We start from the raw sequence: 16,100 nt of genomic DNA on the forward strand, positions 1-16,100 counted from the left end.
TGGTGCCATGGACAGCAAGAGAATTTTCCCAAGGACATGTAGGTATCTGCTTATAGGAGGTACACGACACTTTGTGCATGAGTAAATCAAAGCAGGGCCCAATCTCCGCCGCAAAATATATGTGTCTCAAATCTTTTTTGACACTTCCTAGTGCCAAGAGAATTAGTTTAAGCCATACTTAATATAAATAAGAGTTTCAGGATTTGGGTAGTCTCTGGGGCTTTCAGAAGTCCTTTATCTGTCCCTTTTTGTACAGCTCCCCAAATAATCACACTGTCACTTTGCACATACTTCCTTCTTTGCCTTCCCCTGCCTGTGTGCATGTGCTCTCTCGCTCGCTCTCTCTCTCTCTCTCTCTCTCTCTTAAAAATAAACTTAAAAAGGGGCGCCTGGGTGGCTCAGTCGGTTAAGCGTCCGACTTCAGCTTAGGTCATGATCTCACGGTCTGTGGGTTCGAGCCCCGCATCAGGCTCTGTGCTGACAGCTCGGAGCCTGGAGCCTGCTTCGGATTCTGTGTCTCCCCCTTTCTCTGCCCCTCCCCTGTTCACCCTCTGTGTCTCTCTGTCTCTCAATGATAAATAAACGTTAAAAAAATAAACTTAAAAAATACCCAGACTTCTAGATTTTTTGCTGTTTTGCTGCATTGTGAACTCAGCAAATAGACACCTAATCTTTCTCCCCTACGTATCTCCACCGGCAGAGTGTGATTCCGAGAGCAGGGTGTGGCCCCGCACCCCAGCCTCGAGCCTGTGCCTGAACCAGAGCCTGAACCTGAACAATCAGATGGCTTCTCCTCCATGAGCGCGTTGCCACAGTAGTGCACACCCCCCTTTCCTGGGACTCTACGCAGAGCACTTCCCCAGGACAGGCTGCATGCCGGTGGGCCAGTCTTCTGGACCGTCCGGACCACCTCCTGCAGCACTGGACGCACATCGGAGTTTCTGGGATGAACTCGCTCCACTTCTGCTTGTGCACATTCCCACCACCGCTCCAAACGGCTTCCTCCACCGGCCTCTCTCCCACCCCGAGTTCTCTCTTTTGCCCTTCATTAATCTCACCTTTTTTACTAAAGGCACTTGGTATTTATCTTCTTTATTCCTCTGATTATAAATTCCTGAAAACAGAAGAACTGGATCCTATTAACCTTTACACCCTACGCCACGTTTCCTGAGGAATCGGATGAACACCATTAGAGAATATTCCGAAATACGGACAGAAGCGCTTGCGGCTGGGGAGTGTTTTGTGACATTTATCTCCCAGCCACTGACGATGCATATGTAACATGTGACGACTAGCACTGGCCGTTGCCAAATATTTTCCCTTCCCCGGCATTAATACAGCTAAATTGTACACAGAACGTTGTGTACCAAAGATCAGGGCTGGGGGCGTAAACTTTCCACTCTGCTGCTGCAATTCTGCTGTAATGTAAGCATTACCGTAATCGGCGGTTAAATTTTTTTTACACGGATCTATCCTAAAACACCAGGCGTTTGCAGAATGTTTGCCAATTCTATTCTCTAAGAACTATGAGAGAGTATGACCCAACAGTATTATTTTGAATCATGTCATCTAGCTATTTCAGCCATACGAATGTCACCGTGCTATTAAACGTGCAAAAACATTCATCTCTTCTTAGGCCATTATAGTACAGCAAAGGCAAGCTTATTTCGAATACTAGCAAAACAACCTACTAAAAAAGGAACATGCTCTTTGTGTGGGTAACATCTCGGTCTATCACTGACATCTCGAATACCACACGCTAAAGAGGTGGCCAGGTGCCGGAGATGAAGCGTTACTACGTGTGAGAAAGTCTAAATGATATAAATGTCATCAAGAGGTTAATGTAGGTCTCTACAGCGGGAGACCTGGGTTACAAGCGTACCACCTCGTCTAGTCTGTGTGCTGTCTGCTGGGCTCAGTGCAAACTACCACAGGGAAGATAAACGGAAGGGACCATGGGGATCATCAAACTTCCCCGATGGATTCTGAGGTACCTGATGAGTAGATACGGGGTCAGCATTCCCAGCGCTTAATTGCCTAGCCCAGGGAGATGTGTAGCATCGCACAACACAGATGGTAAACTAGAACAAGCCCTTGGTGATTCGCAGAGCGCTGGGAGACCCCAATAGTAAGGCGAGAATGAGAGCATCGATTAAGCGCACGCTAAGATCCTGTGGTGCACACAGGCCTCCCTTTGCCTGGAGTTAAGCTACCATGATGTCCGCACACAGGGTCGAGCGGCTACCCTCACTGCATCCTGTCTCAAAGGTTCTGGCGTAGAATTCAGACCAGCGAGCTCCAACACAGCGTGGATCCAGTGCCGGAGTGTTTAGCAAAGAAGACCATCCTTCTTCTCTGTAAATACAGCTCTCCTGCAGATACAGTCCCCAGCGTCCCAGTGTGAAAGTGCTGTCGGTCCACGTGCTTAGCCATTTCTGCTGCAGTGATCATCGGAGGACCCTGGCATGGTCTTTCCTGCTGGAAATTGCTGGAAATAACCACACTGCTACAACTGGAAATATGATCCACGTTCCACAGGAAAGAGAAGCAACTTCTCAGGCCAAAGTATTTCTTTTTCCAGTAACCGTTAAAAAACAAGATGCCTCACACACTTGGAAAAAAATGCTTTCGTCAAAGCATTTTGCATTCTAATGAAAAGCATCTGGGACATGGAATCAATGAGGCTCCAAGTCTAAAGGAATCCTACACGTAAAAGCCTACCGAACAGGCGACTGCCTTCTGTGTGAACTGTTCTTTGCATTTTGGGGCAGATCTAACATGTTAAAAAATAAATAAAGGCAAGGAACTTCTTACACGTAGTCTGAAAACTATTTTTCCGCACAGTGTCTGCCATTCCAAACAAATGAATCAAACTATGCATCACTAATGTCATTGGCAACCCTGGCTCTTGCCTTTGGTAGATGTACTTAATTCATTTTATTTTTGTTTCTTTGCTTTTTTATCCCCCTGTCCCCACCTGATTAAAACTTAGAGATCTCAATACAGGTCTTTGTGGTGGGCACTATCCATCCATCAGGGCTGACATTTGTAACGTAAAACAGTTTACCAAAATGGGTTTATTCCACCTCTCAATACCATTTTAAATGTTTGAAAATGGCTATTATTTACTTCCTAACTTGCCTTGCAGTCAAACTGATGATCACAGGTTCTCCAAACATTCTTCACCTGTCACGTTTACTACATCCTTGAGCACAGGTTCGTGCCAGTTTTTCACCGCCCACTTGAACTATTTCACGGAAGCGGTATCATCATTGTGGACGCGGACCTCCTAGCCCGAGAATGAGGTGGGTCCTGTTCATGAAGCCTGGACACCATCAGTCTCAGGGCTACCTCTGCATTTATGAGCCTTCTCATATTGAGAACACCAAATCCTTCCATGAGGGCTAGGGTTTCATAACTTTCTCCTCGTCATGTACCTTGGAAGGTGTTTCACTTTTTACTTAGAGTGAAGCTTTCCATGAATTGCATTATTTTCATATGTGTTTTGTCTGTCACTGAGATTGGTGACATTCTGAATCGGTTGTCAATATTTACTCTCGCTCTTTCAGCCGGCGTTATTACGCCTCTACTCAAGATGTGGATAGAAGTCTTGGGGTAGACTTCTTGGAGAAGTCTAGAATGAGGGAGAGAACTATACAACTGGAAATCTGCTTTCCAGTCGCATCAACCCAATAATCGATGTCACTGTGGAAAGCCCCTTCAGCAGTTGTTAAAAGACAACATAGCGCTCCTATACTTTCTTGACTGTGAGAGTCGTAACAGAAAACCTTGATCTACGTCTTGCCAAATTCGGAAGCACCATTTCTAAAGAGTATTTCTAAACACCCACCTAAAAGCAAGGTCAGACAAAGATGAACCCAGACTTGCATGTTATTTTGTGAAACTATACGTGTTCTTCATAAGCATGCGTCACCACAGATCTTGCAAACAACAGAGTTGACCAACAGCTCTGTGGATCATCAAATTAACAGATCCGCCGTTACTGCCAGCTTGCTTCTTTCCTTTTCGTGTGAAAAATCACACTACACATTCCTTTTAATAACGAGCCACTGGCAGGGGGACTGTCAGTGACCTGGACACCTCCTCCAGGGTCCCCCCAGCCACTCCACTCAAACTCTCAAGTTCTCCTGGACAGACTCCTTTTCTTTCCTGGGGTCCTGGTTTCTGATACAAAAGTAGGTTCTAACCTTTGCATTCCAGAATGATTCATGACACAGAAGACAGAATGAAGAGGAAGCTGAGTCCTTCTGCTTTACTTGGGCCATCCACTATTTCAATACCAACCACAACGAGTGAATTTGGTTCTTATTTCAAACCTGCATTCTACAGGGTCCTTGCACTTTCATGGTCCTGAATCTTTTCACTGCACCCCGCTTGTGGTGAATCTATCCTTCACAGCATGACCTTCACCTGTATTTTAATTCCCTTAGTACATTGTAGGGTTATTGTTTTGCTTGCAAACTGAGTTTCTTGTAGAACATCTCATGTAACTGTCTCCATTTCTTTGGGTAATTTTCCATCTTTCTCTTCATTGGGGTGATCTGTTTCTCAAAGTCAGAATTGTGGGGGTTGTTCTGTCTTGTTTAAAAAGGGATGTCTCCTTTAAAGTTGATTCCATGGGGTTTTACCCATTATTTGCCTTGATTTTTTAAAAAGACTCTCACTGACTGCCTCCATTGTCATTATAAGTCATTTCCCCTTCATCACTGTCCAGTTTACCCTCATAGGGTCCAGGAGAACCTGAGAGTCCCCCAAGGTCATTCAGCTGGGTAAAAATCCAGATTTTCTGGAGATCCAAAGCATTGAAATGGACAAAGAAACAATTCAGAGGGCAAGAAATGGAGGGAAAATACTGGCAAGACTGGTAAGCAAGAGGTCTGGGAGCAGCGCAACATGAAGGATGAGATTAGCCACATGCGACGACGAAGGCACCAACCTTCTTTTGAGGGCACGCCTGGGGTGAGCAGCCATTTTACCCCCAGGATCAACCAACCGATTCCACCTTACTGGTCACAATCAGCACAATGCACGTAGTGCACTCTTTTATTACATCTTCCTTTGAGAAACACAATTATTGGCAAAATAACACAATATCTGCTCGGATACGTTAGTTACATACCCTAATGTTAAGAAGTCTGTGTTCTCCGGTCAAACTGCCTAGGTTTCCATTCTGTTTGTGATACTATTGATTTTACAACGTTGGGCAGATTCCTCACTGTTGTAAGTCATTTCTTAGCTATGAACGGTAGCCGTGAGCACCTCCTGTGCATTCTAACGAAGTCAATATAATTGAAAATTGTCTTGTACATGTTTCACTGTCAATAAATAATATCATTCAAATCACTGTACACAAGTAAGGCATCCGGGTGACTTTGAGGTTATGGTGGTATCCGTTATCTACTTTATCAAATCTTTGTGCCAGATTTAGGACTGGATCCTCTACTCCCTTTATCTGTCTGGCCTGTTGAGAATTTTCTCTAGCGCTGACTTTACCGCTGTTCTCCTGTCTGTTTCTCCCACCCCCACCCCGGCCTCGGCCATATCTCCTTGGGTCCCACAGACATATGTTCTTACTGGTTTATACTATGTTATCTAGACATAAGTGATCTATTATTCAGGACAAGAGATAACCTTTCATTGTCACACTCCATGCACACGCATACCTCATTTTATCGTGCTTTGCAAATACTGTATTTTTATCAAGTGAAGGTTTTTGACCACCTTGCACTGAGCAGGTATATTGGTGCCATTTTTCTAACAGTGTCTGCTCACTTTGTGTCTCTGTGTCTCGTTTTGGTAATTCTTACAACATTTCAAACCTGATTATATTTGATTATATTTGATTATATTTGTGATGGTGCTCTGTGATCAGTGATCTTTGCTGGTACTATTGTAACAGGGTTTGGGGCACCCCAAACCACGTGCATATGAGACCGTGAACTTGACTGATACATGTCATGTGTGTTCTGACTGCTGCATCTGTCTCCTCCAGCTGTCCTATTCCCTGAGACACAACAGTATTAAAATTAGGTTAATTAATAACCCCGTGATGACCTCTGAGTTTTCAAGTGAAAGAGCCACACATATCTCACTTTAAATCAAAATCCAGAAATGAATAAGCTTAGTGAGAAAGGCATGTTGAAAGCCTTGGGCCAAAGGTTAGGCCTCTTGCCCCAAACAGCTGGCCCAGTTGTAAATGCAAAAGAAAAGCCCTTGAAGAAAATTAAAAATGCTACTCCAGTGAGCGTACGAATAATAATAAACTGAAATAGCCTTATTGCTGACAAGGAGGAAGTCTGAGCGGTCTAGACAGATCACACCGGCCCCAGCATTCCCTTAAGCCAAAGCCTAATCCGGCAAGGCCCGAACTCTCTGTAATGCTACGAAGGAGGGGAGGCAGTTGCAGAAGAAAAGTTTAAGGCCAACAGAGGTTTGTCGGTGAGGACTAAGGAAAGAAGCCGTCTCTGTAGCATAAAAGTTCAAGGTGAAGCAGCAAGTGCTGAGGCAGAAGCTGTGGCACATTCTCCAGAAGATCTAGCGGAGATCATTCGTGCCGGTGGCTACACCAAACAACAGATTTTCAGAGTCGGTGAAACAGCCTTCTGTTAGAACAAGATGCTGCAGAGCTTTCCCCGCCAGAGAGAAGTCGATGCCTGGCTCCAGAGCTTCAAAGGAAGACTGACGCTCTTGTCAGGGGCTAACGCAGCCGGTGCCTTAAGTGCAAGCCGATGCCCACGTACCATTCTGAAAATCCGCGGGCCCTTCAGAATTGGGCTACATCGACTCTGCCTGTGCTCTACCTGCCTGTGCTCTGCCTGGTCACCCAAGAGCTCTGATGGAGGCGCACGATGAGACGAATGCGGTTTTCACGCCCGTTAACACAGCATCCGTTCCGCAGCCCGTGGATCAAGGAATCATTTCAACTTTCACATCTTACTACTGAAGAAATGCATTTCACGAGGCTGTAGATGCCATAGATGGTGATTCCTCTCATGGATCTGGGCAAAGTAACCTGAAGACCTTCCAGATCGGACTCACCACCCTAGATGCCATTAAGAACATCCATGACTCATGGGAAGAGGTCAAAATATCAGCATAAATAGGAGTTTGGAACAAGTGGACTCCAACCCTCATGGATGACGCTGAGGGAGTCAAGACTTCATGGAGAAGTAGAGGCAGACGTGGTGGAAGGAGCCAGAGAATGAGAGTCACAAGTGGACGAGGGACCGCGTCTCACGATCAAACTTGAACAGATGAGGAGACGCTTCATGTGGACAAGCAAAGAAAGGGGTTTCCTGAGATGGAATCTAGTCCTGGGGCAGATGCTGTGATGGTCACTGAAATGACAACAAAGGACTGCGAACACGACATAAACCGAGTTGAGAAAGCCGCGGCAGGGTTTGAGACGGTGGCTCCAAAGCCGGAAGAAGTCCCACTGTGGGCAAGATGCTGTCAAACTGCATCACATGCTGCAGAGAAGTTGTTCATAAAAGGAAGAGCCGGTCTATGTGGGAAACTTCCACGCTGCCTCATCTTAGGGAACAGCCACAGCCACCCCGACCTTCAGCTGACCCCATCCTGATCAGTCAGCAACCATCACAACTGAGGCAAGACTCTCCACCAGCAAAAAGGTTGTGAGCAGCTGAAAGCTCGGCTTGTGTAGCAATTTTTAGCAATGAAGTATTTTTAAATTGAGTCGTGTACATTTGACCCTCGAACAACGCAGGTTTGAACTGCGTGGGTACACATACACGTGGATTTTCTTCAGCAAATCCAGCACTGTAAATGTATTTCCTGTCCTTTAAGGTTTTCTTAATAAATTTTCTCTCGGCTTATTTATTTAGTTTGAGACACAGGGGAGGCACGGAGAAAGAAGAAGAAATTTTCTCTCGGCTTATTTATTTAGTTTGAGACACAGGGGAGACGCAGGGGAGGCACAGGGGAGGCAAGGAGAGAGAATCCCAAGCAGGCTCCACGCTTAGTGTGGAGCCCGACGTGGGGCCTGATCTCACAACCATGGGACCTTGACATGAGCTGAAATTAAGAGTTGGATGGAGCTAGGGGCACCTGGGTGGCTCAGTCGGGTGAGCGTCCAACTTCGGCTCAGGTCATGATCTCATGGTTCAGGAGTTCGAGCCCTGCATCGGGCGCTGTGCTGACAGCTCAGAGCCTGGAGCCTGCTTCGGATTCTGTGTCTCCCTCTCTCTCCGCCCCTCCCCCACTCGTGCTGTCTCCCTCTCTCTCTCTCAAATATAAATAAAAATATTAAAAAAAAAAAAGAGTTGGATGGAGCTTAACTGACTGAGCCATCCGGGTGTCCCTTAAGGACATTTTATTTTCTCTAGCTTACCTGATTGTAAGCATACAGTATATATTACACATAACATACAAAACACGTGTTCATTTATATGTTATCAGTAAGGCTTTTGGTCAGCGATAAGCTATCAGAGGTTCAGTTTTTAGGGGCTCAAAAGTTGTATGTAGATTTTTGACAGGAGGGAGGAGTCAGAGCCCCTAACTGCCGTGTAGTTCAAGGGTCAACTGTACATCATCGTTTTTCCACGTAATGCTATCGCACACCTACTGGACTACAGTATAGCGTAAATATGGCTTTTATGTGCATGGGGAAAACAGAAAATACACTTGACTCACTGTATTGTAATATTTGCTTTATTGTGTTGGTCTAGAACCAAATCCACAGTTATCTCGGAGGTGTGCCTGTATCACGAATTACACTTTCAAGTCGCAGTGGTAGTTGTGCAACTGCATTCGCTGACTTTTGAAATATTTATACTAAGTGTATTACCCATCCTTTACTCGTTGTTTTATAAATATATGTGGCAATGTGTCCTATCTAATATTTTTCTAGTAGTTTTTCTTTCATATTCTCTGCCTCTTCCAATTTTATCATTCCTTATATTTTACATCTAGGTTCTACTACGCTAATGTGTTACATATTCTTTTCCAGACAGTTTTATTCCTCTTTATTTTCAGTTTCCAGTCCTTCAGAACACTCCCTCTCCCAAAAGCTTCTAAGACATACTGTATCGTACCTAAGCCGTACTTTGCGGCACACTGGCCCAGACAACTATACAACACGCTGTTCGACCTTTCGACTTCGAAGTCCTTATCTGCAGTCAAGAAGAACACCAGAGAAAAAGTGAAGGTTTCTTTGGAATCAACAAGACCACAGCAGACCCCAGGATGTCACCTATAGAAATTGTGCCACTCAAACTCCCTGAGGCCACAGTAACCATCTCACCTCATGAGGCTTTTGTAACCAGTAGGTCATTAGTCAAATGTAAATTGTCACTGCTTTCCATTATCGCAATTAGAGCAGACAAGTACGTTTCTTAGACCACCTGGTTGCCTTCCTAGCACCAAGTGTCTGTCACTCAAGGTAACAGAGAAGAGCTACCCCGAAGGAGGGCCGCCTTATGGAGAGTGGTACTCAATGACCAGACATTTTATAATGACACATAGGAAGGCACAGAAAATCTCAGAGACACTAGTGACTATCAACACAAAATCCCACACACATTCCAAGGAAGTTTCACAGTCTACTGACAACCATACTGACCACACTCAGCAACAATATATGTATTTACACACACAGGGTATGCTGGAAGCTTCCATATAGGTATGACAGTAACTTAAAGAAAGCAGGTGTCAGGGGCACCTGGATGGCTCAGTTGGTTGAGCGCCTGACTCTTCATTTCAGCTCAGGTCATGATCTCACGGTCATGAGATCGAGCCCCGCATAGGGCTCTGGGCTGAGCATGCAGCCTGCTTCAGATTCTCTCTCTTTCCCTCTGCCCCTCCCCTCTGCTCACTCACTCTCCCTCTCTCTCTTGAATGAAAAAAAAAAAGAAAGAAAGAAAGCAGGTGTCCTTTCATGGATAAGAGTGAGAAAGAAACTCCTTTCGTTGGTTGATTTTCTCTGGAATTATTATTTAGATTCATTTTCTCTCTCTCTCTTTTCCCCCAAATTCTCCCGAGCATTTCTTCAAATTATCTCAAGTAAAAAGACCAGATTTTTACTATTCAAAATTTACTGGTCCTGGCTTCATTCCTGAAGTGATTTCCAGCCCATGGAGAGTCAGAGGCTTAAACTTTCCAGCTTCTATAGCTTTTGAGCGATTACAAAATTACTGAGGTCCCACAAAGAGGTCAAAAGGACAAAAGGCAGTTAACATATTTTAAAGATTACTTGGAGACCTACAGGAGCATGGTAAGTCCGTGCTTTAAGCTGCCAATTCAACAATTTCTTATGTTTATTCACTAGATTTTTTTCAACGAAAAAGATTTTCAACTCAATTTTTTTAAATCATCATGCAGAAAATTTTAATATTTAAGTGAAGGAAGAACACGTGACTGCGCACACACTCTTCTCTAAATAATTCATTGAACTTATGCTGATTGATCTTAGTCACTTCCACTTACTGACACAATGTAAAATTTCTTTTAAAGATAAAGCATGTCATATTTTTGAGTATCATTTTTGTGTGTCCTAAACTGATGGCATAAAGTTGCGATGACACCCTCAGCGCTGTAGAAAATAGTTTCTAAGTCACTCAAGGCAATATGCGACTTTCATTTATTGGCCAGATTAAAAAATAATCCCCTTCGATACTTAAAGAAGTTGCTGTGTGAAGTGTAGCCCTAAGACCGCAGGTAGGATTTAGTTTCTCTGTTGGAACATTTATAGCAAGAGGTGTTACGCCTTGCCCAACCACAGTCTATTTTTCAGGCTTAGCTAAATTAAAGAAATACCAGATGATAGATTGATTTACCCAGACAGCGAGTTTCGGAGCCACTCCAGAGTCCATTTGCTAAGCATTCTCTGACGTGAGACCCCACCAGGGTGTAGCCCGTGTTGCACGTAAATATAGCTGTGGCCCCATAAACTGTGAGCGTGCCAATCTTGTTACCGTTTGGCGGAAAGGAGAGGCTTCCACACGAGATCACTGGAAGGCAAACAAAAAGCGAACGTTACTTCAAGTCTGCGGGTTATTCTCTTGCTTAAGCATGACAAAATCCTCAGCTTTAATTTTTATCAGGGACGGGGATGTCTGGTTAGGGTCAGACAGGTCAACCATCTAGGAGGCTTAATTTTCCTCCTCTTACGCCCTTGGAATGGAAACGTGGGCCCTTAGAGCGGATCCCAAAACTGTGAGGTGGAGGGACACAGCCACGGGGACAGACCAGTCAAGCGCGCGGGCCGCCAGCCCGCCCTTCCGTGTGCATCGGCCACGAGAGCCACGAGGCAGCCACCGGACACCTGTTGCGGAACAGGAGCGGTCGTGCCCGGGGCCGTCAGCCGCACTTAGTGACGCGTGATGAAAACAGGACGCCCGCGTCAACGGGAGGCCTGGCTCCCCATTCCCTCCATGTACTTGTGTGACTTGTTGGGACCGTGGAGTCATCAAGGCTGACTGTTCCCAGAGGCTTACGTGTGGTTTTGCACGGGTCACGACCAAGGGTCTGAAGACTCTTCTGAGGGCACCAAGGACTTGCTGAGTTACTCTGCATAAAGGGGTTAGGGCCCAGGCCGCGGGTAGCTGATCGTTACGGAGTTCTTATCGATAGCGAGCTGATCGGAGGCAGCAAATGAAGCGAAGAAGAACACAGACCCTGGCTCCAGGCTACTCAGCTTCGGTCCTCGCTTTGCCGGTTACGGGGAGGCCGGTTTCCTCCAAGACTCCGGGGTCCTCCTTAGTTCCTCTCTTACGCATTCCTACCAACGCCTGCCCGCAGAGCCATGCGCTGGCTCTAACGAGAGGGTGCGTGCAAGTGCCAAAGCGACGCCTGGTACCGGATCAGGGCTCGGTCGGGGCCAACTGACGCGGAGCTGACCTGCCTGGGGACCTATTTCGTGGGCTGAATCCGTGTGAACGCCTCGACTGACGATTCAAGGGATGACAACGTTTACGGCTGTGCCACGTAGACCAGGGTTTTGAATGAAGCCGATCTTACTCTGAGGGGTCCCCGCTGTGGTTCCATTTCAAACAGACACACGGACACAGGCAGCTGGCGTGTGTCCTGGGGAGGATGTCTCAGCAGGAATTTGGACAGGGGAGGTCGTGATCGGAACGTTATTGTTGTTGAAGTTCCAGCTTCTGGGATCGCTCAACTCGTAGGGCTGTGTCTCATGTGCAGCGACACTGCTAACACGTGCCCGGGGCCGAATGTCAACGGATTCCCGCAGAAGTTAATTTTTTTTTTTTTTTTTTTTTTTTACAATTTGTCATGAACTTTCCACTAAGCCCTTCCCAAACACACTGCGAGCTTCGCCTTGAGTTAGGATATTTAAAGATCCGCATGCAGCCACTCAGGATAATTAGACCGTGTCCTGAAACGTCGGCACAGTCAGAAACACGCTAGCGGCCGTGAGGTCCCCTGGGGCCTGAACGCACCCTCGGTGGACAGCGAGCCCGCTCTATGGCCGCTGCTCCTTCACCTCCGGGGAAATGTCCCTGTGCCCATGGCGTCTGGGGCTTGTCCTCTGTCAGGCTCACCAGCCTGTAGGGAGGACTAAGGAAGCACGGCCGCGGCTTGTCTGCAGCGGGGCGATGGGGGCTCAGCCGGCAGGGGACCCACACTGCGATGGTGACAGCGACACTCACTTGGGGAAGCTGCCCTGACACGCACACGCACACACGCCACACCACACCCCCCCCACACACACACCACACTCACAACACACATATACACCACGTATACACATACGCTTTGTCAAACATCCAAGTAGAGCCTCGTTTCCATGTTGTTTTCTCCTCCCAAGTATTTGTGCGGTCCACACCGCCTCCCCTCACTGTGACCAGGGATCACAAGCCATGGGTGTCTCTCCCCCCAGGGCAGCGTCCTTCCTCTTGCCTTCAGTTCTACAATTATGTGCGTGTTGAAATCCTCAACTTAGAAAAAAAATCATGTTGTGACATGGTGTTTCTAGACCTGTAAGGCCATCTCTCCTGCCAGAAATATGGATACTGTTAGTGAGTGTGGCAAATAAATATAAGGTCAAGAGTAGGGACTTTCCGGTACGTTCTACCTGGAAAAGTCCTCCTGAATGTGCAGATGAACATGAACACAAACAGATGACATGACATGACTGTGGATGGTTCGGGGTGGTTTATCGTGAAGATAGCATCACAGGACAGGTGACTGTTAAGTATGTGAAGCATGCTGTGTAGACCACAGTCTGGAATTGCTTTAGTAGGCCCCGAGGAATGACGCCAAGATGCCTGGTTATAAGTCAAAGGAAGGCCTTGCTCAAAGTGAAAATATTCAAACATGACTCAGCTGCCCCTGGGGTCATGACCGCCCTGAGTTATTTAAGTTATTTTAATTTAAAAAAATGTATCAGTAGAGATAAAAATTAATCAAAAATATCCATATCAAGTCTCTTTGGGGGAAGAAAAACAACATTTTCAGTTTGGTCACAAAAGTAATAGTTAGCTTGGTCAGCTTTTCCTACCACTGATAATATGAACAACATAATGCATACCCTTGGGCACAGATGCTAGATGCTGGTCTCTAACACCCTTTTCCACCAAAAGTTTCCAGAGCTCCTTGGAGAATGGCTGATTCCTTGTTTAGTTAAGAAAAACTCAGGATGAGCATAAAATATCCTGTCTTCCTGAGAATACAGGGAAAACTTGAAAGACATCATAAGGAGAAGAAGAAGAAACCAGGGAGAAGGGACTCACTCTGGCCACACTGGCATGATGAAAACTACAAATAATGATTAAAAAAAAAAACAGCAATCAGTGATTTCACTGGAACCCACTGATTCTGGAAAAGGCCACAGGTCCATGATATTTGAGATAGATAAATATCAAAGTGTGATACGATACAACAACCCATACCACTGAATGGCTGACAATTTCCAAAATACATTTGTATGCCAAGTTGGCTAGAGAGATCTCCAGATACATGGATTTCTGGCTGTTGTTCTGGGACCAAACTTAGTATTGGGATCACCAGACTGAGGTATGTTAAAGCCAGAAAGACAGACTTTCTAGAATTTCAGAAGAATGGAGGCAAATACACAATTTATGGATAGTAGAAACCCAACTTTGCTTTCTTCCCCCCAAAGAAGTAGAAACCTCCTGCTAAGGAGTTTGGTTCAATAATCAGGCCGGCCCTGCCCCCGGTTTTTGTAAACATTCTTCTAAACACGAGTCTCCCTGTGTCAGTTCTTCTGGAATGGAGATTTGGGACTTTAGTGTAACGTGTTGTGGCATAGCAAATACCCACCTAACACTAACACCATCCTCCCCAGGCACACCAGGCAACAAGAAAGCCCAGCAAAAACTAGACTGGACGGTTGCATCCGCAGAAGCCCCGCGTGAACTGCCCACTTCCAAGAAGTTTACGTGCGCCTACTTTTAAGACTCTGATTCTGGATCGAAACTGACGGAATGTTGCCTAGAAAGTCTGAGAGAGGCAAAAGGTAGAGGCTCCCCAGTCTTTCGCCTCCACTCTCCTCGCTGAGCTTAGTGACCGAGTCTCTGAATCACACCATGGAGCTTTGCAGTGGGTGCCTGTAAGGGAGACCCGCGTGGATGTGGGAAGGAGGGGATTCCCTAATTCAGACCGAGAGGAACAAGGAGGAAATTCAGTATGAATGAAGTCAAACCAGGACACTTGTGACAAAGGCAAGGGAACCGTTAATGATTACTCTGGAAAACAGGCTTCAGGCAGGGTTGTCTGGGGACCTGGTGGTGTCATGCACTCGGACTATGGAAGAGGTCCTCAAGTTCACTGACCCTCCCTAACTTACCTTCGTGCTCCTGCCTGAGCGCTTGATACATGTTTACTTACCGTTGGCTCTATTCAAAGTTGAATTAGGATGGCTATGTCAAAGACAACAAAGCATTCTTTTGTCATTTTTCTTATTTTATTCTGGTTTCTTCTTATTAAGCTGTGTGCTTGATAAATTTGACACTGGTCTGACTACTTGTTTCTGTGCATGATAATTTCCTCTGAACAACCCACTAAAGAGTATGTGTTAAATATATCTGAGTCAAATAGTGCTCTGAACAATACTAATATTGTTTTATTTTTCTATTTATTCATATTTGTTATAAAACCCACTCAAAGGCTTAATTGCTTATCTTGTACCTATGAGAATAATAATCTCCCTTTTCAAGACAGTCATTATTTGAGAACACAATATCTTCAGCATAAATAATATTTCCCAAGATCCTAATTAGAGGGTTTGAATAGTCAGTGCATGGAACGAGTTATCTTTTGAAACATAGGCCTGGATTTGTTTTTGAGTTGATCTGAAATATCGGGAGTATTCGAATATTTTAAAATGTATACAATGCAATCATTAATAAATAGAACATTTAATATTTAACCCAGCCAACATACATTTTAAGTATGTCACATAAAAATCCATATTCATCATTATAATGATGAGAAACGCCATTTGGTTACATTATTAATCCATAGGGGCAGTCACTTACGGTGGGGGGGTTAAAAGGTGGCGGTCAGTGACGTCACTAATTCAGAATGGCTACCTGACCTGGGAAGTGCACTGGTCACTCACCTCGACATCGGGGTCTCTCGTCGCCTAGGCTCCACGTTCCATTGGCTTGGCACTGTGCCAGCCTCTGGCCCTCCAGGTAATAGCCAGCACTGCAGCTCAGCACGACCTGAGCTCCATACTCATTCAGTGACCCCGAAACCAGTCTCCAGGTGACGTGCTCCGGGAGCTGAGCTTCGATGCCAGGACAAATCACCGCTGGAAATGAAACATACTTATTAACATCACCATTGTTTTCGCGACAGATCAGATCACGTTTGCTTTTAATGGTAAGACCCTTGTCTCTGAACTTGATCTTGCAAAACAGAAGCCGCTGGCCTATTATTTCAGGTGCTCTTCTCTACTACCCACATAGTCACAGGAGGATGATCATGCAGGGAAAATGCATTCGGTGGCCTCATTGCAGGTGCATTGGCGATTGTGCAGTGACGCTGTGATAGAAATGGACAAATCACCCACAAGAAGTTGCACGGTTCACTTGGATGGAAAATCTTCATCAGGTAAATGAGCACATGTGTAGAAG

The 16,100-nt window shown here is 45.6% G+C and overlaps 1 protein-coding gene across 1 annotated transcript in view; it reads right to left on the bottom strand.

Annotated features, from left to right (window-relative positions):
* Window positions 1–16,100, bottom strand: part of CSMD1 (CUB and Sushi multiple domains 1) — a 1,645,367-nt gene that overhangs the window by 68,212 nt on the left and 1,561,055 nt on the right. The window contains exons 50-51 of the mRNA XM_040490416.1: window positions 15,581–15,775; window positions 10,815–10,988 (exon numbers count right to left, since the gene is read on the bottom strand). Coding sequence (XP_040346350.1) covers window positions 10,815–10,988; window positions 15,581–15,775 — 369 coding nt within the window. The remainder of the gene's footprint in view (window positions 1–10,814; window positions 10,989–15,580; window positions 15,776–16,100) is intronic.

The sequence above is a fragment of the Herpailurus yagouaroundi genome, unplaced genomic scaffold, assembly GCF_014898765.1.
Source record: "Herpailurus yagouaroundi ecotype Mexico unplaced genomic scaffold, PumYag 181, whole genome shotgun sequence".
In the NCBI taxonomy this organism is placed as follows: Eukaryota; Metazoa; Chordata; class Mammalia; order Carnivora; family Felidae; genus Herpailurus; species Herpailurus yagouaroundi.